General features: G+C 39.6%; 1 protein-coding gene across 16 annotated transcripts in view; it reads right to left on the bottom strand.

Moving 5' to 3' along the window:
* The window catches only part of EFCAB3 (EF-hand calcium binding domain 3), a 419,723-nt gene extending 408,916 nt beyond the window's left edge, over window positions 1-10,807 (bottom strand). For all 16 annotated transcript variants that reach the window (XM_070479568.1, XM_070479567.1, XM_070479577.1 and 13 more), the window contains exons 1-3: window positions 10,710-10,807; window positions 5,304-5,419; window positions 1,210-1,370 (exon numbers count right to left, since the gene is read on the bottom strand). In XM_070479568.1, the coding sequence (XP_070335669.1) occupies window positions 1,210-1,370; window positions 5,304-5,333 (191 nt within the window). In that variant the 5' untranslated portion in view covers window positions 5,334-5,419; window positions 10,710-10,807. The remainder of the gene's footprint in view (window positions 1-1,209; window positions 1,371-5,303; window positions 5,420-10,709) is intronic.
* Between the last annotated feature and the right edge of the window lie 115 nt (window positions 10,808-10,922).

The raw sequence follows: 10,922 nt of genomic DNA on the forward strand, positions 1-10,922 counted from the left end.
AGGTGCCACAACTATTAAGCCTGTGCTCTAGAGCCAGGGAACCACAACCACTGAGCCCACGTGCTGCAACTAGTGAAGCCCACACACTCTAGAACGCACATTCCACAACAAGAAAAGCCACTCTACATAGAAACCCATACACTGCAACGAGAAAAGCCCATGCCCCAACAAAGACCCAGTACAGCCAGAAATAAATAATAAATAAATAAAATTTTTTAAAAATTAAACACAGAATTATAAAATGATCCAGCAATTCTATTTCTGGGTATATATCCAAAAGAAATGAAAACAAGATCTCAAAAGAGATATATGCATTCCCATTGTCATTGCAGTATTATCCACAATAGCCAAGATATGAAAACTATATAAGTGTCTGTCAACAGATTAATAGTTAAAGAAAAGTGAAAGTGAAAGTTAGTTGCACAGTCATGTAAGACTCTTTGAGACCCCATAGACTGTGATCCCATGGATTGAGATCCCATCCTGCCATGCTCCTCTGTCCTTGAAATTCTCCAGGCAAGAATACTGGAATGGATTGCCATTTCCTTCTCCAAATAAAGAAGATGTGGTAAATATAAACAATGGAATACTATTTAGCCATGAGAAAGAAGGAAATAACATGGATGGACCTTGATGGCATTATGCAAAGTGAAATAATTCAAACAGAGAAAGACAAATGCTATGTGACTTATACATATTTTTAAAAAAAAAAAGTCACCAGGTGACTAGTTAGTAATCCTGTACTGTATAACTAAGATTTGCTGAGATCAGAACTTCTGTTCTCACCAAAATAATATGATGATGATGATGATGATGATGATGATGATGATGTAGTAAATACGTGAGATGATGAATGTGTTAACTAATTCAATGGGGGTAATCATTTCACAATGTATACATATGTTAAATCATGACACCATATATTTAAATAAATTACAATTTTGTAAAAAAAAAAATCTAGACAGATACATGGAAGATGGCCTTATTACTGGAAAACTATGATAGCTTATAGGCCTCCACATGGCTGTGAGAGAAGTGAGAAAAATATGAGAAGTTATTTAGGAATTAAAACCATGCTCCTAAAAGAATGGTCACAATATGCATGATCCTCTATGCTTAGTACATTACGAGAACACATGAGTTACATTTTTGGTTCTCTTAAACTGGCAAAAGTATAATTCAATTAAGTAAGTTCACAGCTCAACTTACTTTTTTGTGTGTTCTGGGTTCAAACCCCTAATTTCAGGTGAAATTCTCTTCTCTATTCTTTTAGAAAACTTGATGTACTTTTTGCTGTCAATATCTCTTGATAATAAGTCAGCTGCAAAAGAATTACAGTCATCATCTGATGAATCAGTATTTTCTTCCCCCTGGAGAGCAATCAAAAGCCACTGTCAGCCATGTTCTCTTTGCATACATAAATTAAATATGACATTCTGAGTCAAATCATTCACTCTAGATCAATACTCTCTCCAAAATGGTGCTACCAAAAAGAATTTTGTTGAAAAGAGCTACTTAATGCATTAATTTGGATTAGGTATACATTCTAAATGACTCCAACTTTCCTTAGTGCACTATGCAGCTACAAATGTAAAGCATTCATGAATATATCTAACACTCACTGAATCTAGTTCTTATGGCACCATTAAACTTAACTTCATTAATTAAAACTTTTACTTTGCAAAAGACACTGTCAATAGGATGAAAGGACAATCCATAGGCTGGGAGAAAATATTTGCAAAAGATATATCTGATAAGGGACTGTATTCAAAGTATGTTTATTTGTATATTCAAAGCTATACAAAGAACTCTTAAAGTTCAACCCAATTAAAAAACAGGCAAAAGATCTTAACAGACACCTCACCAAAGAAGATATACAGATGGTAAACAAGCACATGAAAAGATGTTCAACATCACGTCATTAGGGAATTACAAACTGAAACATCAAGATACCACTGCACATCTATTAGAATGGCCAAAATCAAAAACATAGACAATACCAAGTGATGACAAGAATGTGAAGCAAGAGGAACTCCCATTCATTGCTGCTGGGAATGTAAAATGGCATAGCTATTTTGAAAGACAATTTGACAGTGTCTTACCAAACTAAACATACTCTTACCATACAATTCAGCAATTGCACTTTTCCATATTTACCCTGAGGAGTTGAAAACGTATATCCACACAAAAACCTGAATACAGACATTTATAGCTTTGTTCATAATGGCCAAAACTTGTAAAAAACTAAGATGTTCTTCAGTAGATCAAAGGATAGATAAACTGTGATACAATCAGATCATGGAATACTATTCAGTACTAAAAAGAAATGAGCTATCAAGCCATGAAAAGACATGGCGGAATCTTAAATGTATACTTCTACATTGTGAAAGCAACCAATGTGTAAAAGCTGCATACTGTATGATCCAACTATATGACATTCTGGAAAAGGAAAAACTTTGGGGACAATGAAAAGATCAGCGGTTGCTGGTGGGAGTAGGTGGGGTGAGAAGAGATAAATAGGCAAAGCACAGAGGATTTTAGGGCAGTGAAACTATTAATATTCTATATAACATTTTAATAGTGGCTACATGTCATCACACATTTGTCCAATCCCACAGAATGTACAACATCAAGAATCAATTCTAGCACTTCTCTGGTGGTTCAGTGTGGGGACATGGGTTCTGCTTGCCAGTGCAAGGGACATGGTTTCAATCCCTGGTCTGGGAAGATACCATATGCCACAGGGCAACTAAGCCTGTGTGCCACAACTGCTGAAGCCTCCACACTCTAGAGCCCATGTGCTACTACTGAGCCTGAGCGCCTAGAGCCCATGCTCCACAACAAAAGCACCGTAATGAGAAACCTGCACACCACAACTAGAGAGCAGCCCCTGCTCACCACAACTAGGAAGCCCTCATGCAGCAATGAAGACCCAGCATAACAGAAATTAATTAATTTAAATAAAACTTTTAAGACAGAGGGGAACAAAAATCTGTTATCAAAGTTCGGATAAACAGAAAGAGATAGTGAGTAGAAACTTTAACAGAGGAAGAAAAGAATCTCTAAAACTTTACTGTTAAAGGTGAACCATTTGTAAAATACAAAGTATATAGCTTAAGGAAATAAACTGGTATGATATTTTGATATTGTTAATTTTTTAATATTTAAGAATTTATCTTCAAAATCAGTTTATAAGGGAACCATCAACATTGTATATATTACATGTCTCAGTAATTAGCCAAAGTAGTGTTAGTCACTCAGTCGTGTCTGCCTCTTTTCGACCACATGGACTGGACTGTAGCCCACCAGGCTCCTCTATCCATGGAATTCTCCAAAATACTGGAGTGGGTTGCCATTTCCTTCTCCAGGGGATCTCCCCTACCCAAAGATCTAATGTAATGTCTCCCACATTACAGGCAGATTCTTTACCATCTGAGCCTAAAGGTCTAGACATATCCAGCCTTCAGTAATTAGCATGAAGTTCTGAAGTTATATTTTGAATTACTGCATAGGTACATGTCTTATATGGTGGCACCAGATCCACTAAAACAATAAATTTAAAAGATTAAGACTCTCAATTGACAATGTTAAATTTCACCTGAGCCTTGTGCTTCTGAAAAAACAGTGAACTTTAAAAGAATTCCCTCACTCTTTTGTGTTCTGGATAACAGCTGGCTGCAAAGAACCACCCTTCCTCAAATGATTTAGATAAGACTTACCACATACCCCTCATGTTTACCTATGACAAGGCCAAACATCTTCAAATTTTCCTTTCTTTGCCTCATAAATGATTAGCTGAACGGTCTCATCCCCACCTATTTATCAGGACAAAACACTTACTAAGCAAGGCTTGGTTAAGCTTCTCTCCTTCCTCCAAGCCCCGAAACTTTGGCCTACCCTCACCCTGAGCCATCTCGACAGAGGATGAGATGGCTGGATGGCATCACCGACACAATGCACATGAGTTCGAACAAGCTCTGGGAGATGATGAAGGAAGCCTGGCATGCTGCAGTCCATGGGGTCGCAAAGAGTAGGATACAAACTGAACACCACCACCACCACCCTGAGCCAGTGAGCAGGCAGCCCCTCTAGAGAACAGGCTAGCCTCTTTCTCTGATCTCTTTATCTGATCATGCTACTCCCCATTTCCCCATAACCAATACTTCCGGGCCTTCTTCGTGCTCACTCAGTAGTGTCCAACTGCATGGACTGTAGCCTGCCAGGTTCCTCTGTCCATGTAATTTTCCAGCAAAGAATACTGAAGAAGGCTGCCATTTCCTTCTCTAGGGATCCCCTTCCCAACCCAGGGATCAAACCCAATTCTCCTGCATTGGCAGGTGGATTCTTAACCTCTAGCACCTAGCCTTATTTACACTCTCAACAAAAGAACATTCTTTTAATCACTTTGTTGTGCACTTGAAACAAACAGAACATCAATCAACTATACTCCAATACACAATAAAAATATTAAATATAAAATAAAACTTAAAAGAAAAAAGAAAATTTTGGTCTAGTCCTTGAGATGCTTGCAGATCTTATGGTCCCTATTTCAGTTAGTCCCCCCTTCTTCTATTTCAGTAGTCTCTTTTGTCCCTTACAATAATCCTTTTGAACAAAGTCTCTCAATAATAAGTCCAGATTTGGTTTTTTATTGACACGATACTGGCCAATAGATAGGAATATCCCCTGAATCAAGATAAGAAGACTAGAGACACTTGGTATCTTTTAAATTGTTGTTGTTGTTGTTTAGTGGCTAAGTCATATTTGACTCTTTTGCAACTCCGCGAACTGTAGCCCACCAGGCTCCTCTGTCTGTGGAATCTTCCAGGCAAGAATACTGGAGTGGGTTGCAATTTCCTGCTCCAGGGGATCACCCCCACTCAGAGATCAAATCGGCATCTCCTGCTTTAGCAGGCAGATTCTTTACCACTGAGCCACCAGCGAAGTCCCATCTTTTAAATTATCTTTTACCTTTTGGTTAGACTGTCATGTTATTAATTACATTGTTTACAATCTCTCATGTAGGTTTAAATTCTTTGGTCTCCAAAAAAATTGTGTCTGTCCCTTCCCCCCAAAATTAGTTTTATCATACATTACAGATCTCTTGATACTACATCATGGGTTGCTGGGATGAGAGTTCAATATATTTCTACTAAAACAATTCAAAAGTCACCTCAGTTTTTAAGCAAGATAGTATGACTATGTTGCTATGAATCTGCTTACTGATTATAGGTGTGAAGTAATGTAAACAAATTTTTAAGGAAGAAAAGGAAGGAATCTTTACAAACCGTTTTGAAAAATACCTGGCAAAATAAATGAACTTTAGTTTCCATCTTTCTGTTTAGAGGTAAATTCTGCCCTTGAAGACTCAAAGAACTTGATGAACAACTATGAATGAACAATAGCACAAAATGATTTCCTGCCAAAAAAAGAAAAATAAAAAATCATATCCTTGTTTAGGAGATGTAAGTAATTAAACTACCTGATGCTATTATTTAAACGTGATACTCACTTATAGCACAATACCTAATAGACATTTCCTAACTCAGATACATATACAAAAGTTAGAAAAAGCAGTTAATAAGTCATAAATCACAGGAGTTCATCCAGTCCCTTAACTTTGTGGTATAAGGAGGAGTAGTGAAATCCAAATTTGAATGGCATGAAAAACAGAAAGTTCAATATTTATTTATTCAAATAAGCCCAGTTAAGCAGAACTAGCATAGGTAGTAATTACTAACATTATTTAATATTTACTGTCTATTAGACATTATGATAAACACTTCAACCGCATTATTCCATTTATTCCTCACAATTACCTTTCAAGGAATTACCATTATCTCTATTTTACAGATGAGGAAAATAAAGACTTGGATCAAATTGCCCAAGATTCCACAGCCAACAAATAGTAGTATCAGATTCTGAATTCAGGCAGCCTAACAGCCTGAGGTCTTCAGCATCACACAATACTGACTCTCAAAACAATACTATTGCAAACAAAAGATGTTTTATCCAGTTCCACACTATGGAAATGTGATAACCAACTTTAGAAATTTCCCAAATTTTTCACAATATATTTTTAATCATATCTGACCCAAGTGTGTTAGTCGTTCAGTCATGCCTGACTCTTCGTGACCCCATGAACTGTTACCCACCAGGCTCCTCTGTCCATGGAATTCTGCAGACAAGAGTACTCAAGTGGGCAGCCATTCGCTTCTCCAGGGGATCTTCCCAACCCAGGGTTCGAGCCCAGGTCTCTTGCATTGCAGGCAGGTTCTTTACTATCTGAGCCACCAACCCAATACTCATATCTGAGTCATGATTTATTACACTGCTAGCTACATTACATTGTTAGTTGCAATTATTAGTGTCTTTTTCATATTGTAAAGTTTAACTGTAAGTATTAATATTCTAATAGACAGTATTTTAAAATATTTCTATAATATGTAATTGTAATTACTGTTCAATATGGTAAGTCCAAAATTTCTGGAATTCAAAACATGTTAAAAATAAAATGAAACCACATTAAAAATATGCATCTCAGAAGACATTAGAGGTTTTATAGGTCTCGCCAGCAAACCACTCTATGTAACCTCTTCTAAAACTTCTCTAACCAGTTCAATCTTCACCTTTAAACTTCTTAGCATAGCACTTACTGTCTTCAGTATTCTTATTGTCTTCATTATTCAACTTGCATTAATCATTTGCCTTGTATTTTTATTTAATTATCACATGTATAATTCTTACACCAATTAAAGTCTAAATTTCTAAGGAATGGGCTGGTATCTCATCATTCTTTGAATTATTTCTCACAGAACCAAGCACAGTACTATAAAGGCATTGCAAAAGAAGGAAAGAAAAAAGCCTGGTAGGAAAGAAGGGAGGGAAGGAGAGAAGCAGAGAAGAAGAGGGAGGAGAGGAAGGAGGAAAGAAAGAGTGAAAGAAGGGAGGGAGGGAAGGAGGGAGGTAGGAAGGGAGGGAGGTAGGAAGGGAGGGAGAGAGGGAGCAAGGAAGGAATTCAGTCCCTTCTGAGCTTACATACCAAGAACTCTTGGGTCACCAAAGTACTTAATTAAGCAGAGTAAGCATGACAAATAAACTTTGAAAGGAAGAACTGTTTCATAATTATTGGTCACATTATCGAAAAGTTGGCAGGTCTCAATCTGCTGTATAAACTGGATACCACATAACGCTCTCCAAGCTAAGAGAAAAGATAGCAAAGGAAGTCTCTTCCCCATAACTGTGACAACACAATTGTTTCTCAACTCTTCGAATCATGACAGATATGTGAACTTGCAAGAGCAAACCAAGAAAAATGAAAAGAACTGTATCCCTTTTCTCCAATCCATTCTACCCCTTCATCCATAAATTCAGCACACATACATTGCACACTTACCATGTGCAAGGCTTTCTTCCAGGCTCTGGGGATAAAGCAGTGAACAAAACAGAGAGAAAAAAAAAACTGCCCTCATGGAGCTTACATTCTAACCAGGGAGAGAAACAATAAAATAAATAAATATATAGCATAATATCTGTGACAAGTGCTAAGGGGGGAAATGTAAAAGAGTGAGAGAAATTTTAAGTCTGGTGTTGAGGAAGAGATGCAAAGAGCAGATGTGATAGCCAAGGAAGACCTTACTGAGCAGACTTAAGAGTACAAACCTAAAAGAGTTAAAGTGGGGAGCCAATGCATAACTTAAGGAAGTGCATTTCAGTCAGAGAAAAAAGTAAGTATAAAGGCTCCAAAGCAAGAAGGAGCTTGAATGTTCTGAAATGGTAGGAAGACCCATGAGGCTGAAATACTGCAAAGGGGAAAGAAGGGAGGGAGAGAAGGGATCAGAGTGGTGAAGGAAGGGAGGCAGATCATGAAGGGCTCCTGTATTACAGCAGGTACTTTGGCCTTTACTCTGAGAAGACAGGAAGCCATAGGTGAATTTTGAGCAGAGAAATAACATGACCTAAAGTCCTTTCTGAAAGGATCACTCTGGATTCTACAAGTAAGAAAATCTGGTGGGTCCTGGGTTCCTGAAAGTCAAGTGAAAAAAAGCAATCCAAAAGAAGAATGAGTAATCAGCTGTGACAAATGCTGTCTCTAAGTCAAGTAAGATGAGTACTGAATGATTCACTAGATTCTGCAACATAGAGGACACCAACCACCCTAAGAGGAGCCATTTGGGTGTCATAAGGAAATAATATCCTTGGAGTGAATTGAAGAGAGAATGGGGAACAGAAATATGAGACAACTCTAGGGGTTATTCTATAAAGGGAAAGAGAATTGAGGTAGCTGAAGGCTAAGCATGGCTATGAGGTTTTAAGATGGGGAAAAAATAAAGGCATGTTCATATGCTGATGGAAATAACCTAGCAGAGAAGCAAAAACTGATCACATAGGAGGGGGGAATTACTGGAACAATATTCTCAAGTAGAAGAAAAGAAACAGGATTTAGGACATAAGGGAGGATTTGGCCTTAACTAAGAATATATTCATGATAATGAGACAATGCAGAGTAATGCAGCATAATTGCATGTAGACTAGGTGAGTAGATCTGGTAATGGGAGCTTGTGGAAATCATCTCTGATTGTTTTGGTCTTCTTAGTGAAACAGGAAGCAAGGTAATCAACAGAGAATGAGGATAAGACAGTGAGCTGGAGGTTTGAGGGGAGTGGCATTATTATAAAATAGTCATTTAGGAGAGTGGAAGAAGTGATTACAGCCCAGTCACCTCATACCTGTCCAAATGACAATCAGCAAAGTCATTACATTACAAATTACAAAGTCATTACATCACAACATTACAAATAACAAATGTTGATGAGCATGTGGAGAAAAGGGTACCCAAGTACACTGTTCCTGAGATTGTAAATTGGTACAGCCACTACGGAAAACAATATGAAGTTCTCTACATAAAAATGTAACACAATCCAGCAATTCCACTGCTGGGTATGTATCCTAAGAAAATGAAAACACTAATTAATATTCCTGTTTTCAAGGTGGAGAACTGAGATTCAGATTGAGAAATATGCCTATGACACAAAGCAAGTAAACAGCGTAGACCAGGTCTCCTGGCTCCAAATCTTATGTTCTCTCTCCAAATCATATACCTTGCTGAGATTCAGAAGGCCCTTGGTTATAATTTAATGATGAACATATTTCAGTATTTATTTCTATTTCCTAGTATTCCTTTTTTCACTACAGTTTTAGGGAAAACAATTTGATCTGCTTCAATTTTGTAAAAAGAGAAATATAAATAGATAAATATACCTATCTGTATTAAAGAAAAACTGCTCTTATTTCTGTAAAATATTGTCAATTAAATAAAATTTTAATGGAAATTGGGGGGGGACATATGATTAAGGGCTTGGGGGCAGGTAATGTTACATGAAATCACAGAATCCCCAACACTGCTAGAATGAACAAACCTTTCCAGTCTAACCCCTTAATTATTAATTACACATGAAACTAACGCATAGAGAGACTTATTTGCCCACACATAGTACAGAAGAAAATGCATACTAGCCAACTTCAGATCTCTGACTCACAAGTTCATGAATATTGTGTTGTTATTCAACCACTACATAGTGTCCAACTCTTGTGAGCCAGGGGCTCTTGCCCACCCAGATATCGAACCCACATCTCTTGCATTGCCAGGCAGGTTCTTTGCCACTGAGCCACCCGGGAAACCAAAGTCCAGGGATAGTTTTACAAAATTCCATTGCTTCTCAGTAAACCAAGAAGCAGAGCAGAGGCAGAAAACAGAGATTCTGACTCCGAAAGTCCAAAACAAGGCTTCATTTTGTTTCGTGCCTCTAGGTTGACATTGCGCTTCCACCGTGGCACCTTGTCCCTTGGTGAATTAGCACCACCTTCACAGAGTAACTGGCTGCTTCTGAGGGTGTCAACTCCTCACATAGTACCTTCCACTCTTTCCTTTCACACCGCCCCTCTCACGAGACGCCTCACTCACTCGCTCACTCTTTCCGTTTTGTTGATGGCACACATCCATTAAACTGCAATCTTACAACCACGTCACTGCATCTACTGCTACTAACATGAAACTTGTATCACTATCTCCCCCAGGAGCTGCCTTTGTTTATAACAAACATTAAGTGAAAATCCATTTCATGCAGAACTCTGCGCTGTAGAGGATTCTAACAGGCCCTGCTCCTGCGAAGTTTGCGACTTCTCTAGGAAAAAAGTAAGCAAACAAGTAGACAAGAAAATCACCCCGCAAGACGGAAACAAGTGCTCCAACGGAGGCCGAACGTTCTGCGAAGAAGCATTGAAGTCCCCCACCACAGTGACCACCACCCTTCCAGAACCACCACCACTGTTGAGGGGCCGCCGGCTCCGGCCCAGTCACCCCTCACTCTGCACCTTGACAGTCCGGTTCCTCATTTACTGCCCTTCCTGGAACTTTCGCCAAACCCTGGAACTGTTCTACTTTGTCCCTCACACCACGTGACACTCTTCTCTCCCTCAGCCTCAGAGGCTCTTCCTTCCCATCGCCTCAGCAGGTCTCCTCTCCCCACCTCTGTCCCCTGACGGTCCCACTGTCACCCCCTATGGCTCCCCAATCTGTCCCTCGTTCGCTCAGGAGTCTGCCGGTCCACACGCAGACCCCTTCGCCCCTCAGCCCTAGCTCAGCACGACGCTCTAGCTCCGCCTCCCTTCCCGAGCCCCCTTGCAGCGAGGCCCCGCCCCTGGGTCACCTGACCGCGCTCGATGCTCCGCCCACTGAGCTGCCCACGCTGAGCAATCGCGGGACCCAGGCTACCTCGGCTGCCCCTGCCACCGCCACTTTGCAGGGGCTCCGGGGCTCCAGGGAGCGGCTGATCGCCGCCGCCTTAGCGCGGACAGGACAGCGCTGCGGCCGCACCCGTCTGCCCCACCTCACAAGGGCTTGTGACCTTCATAAGGGCCTG

Source organism: Odocoileus virginianus, chromosome 17, assembly GCF_023699985.2.
Source record: "Odocoileus virginianus isolate 20LAN1187 ecotype Illinois chromosome 17, Ovbor_1.2, whole genome shotgun sequence".
Classification (NCBI taxonomy): Eukaryota; Metazoa; Chordata; class Mammalia; order Artiodactyla; family Cervidae; genus Odocoileus; species Odocoileus virginianus.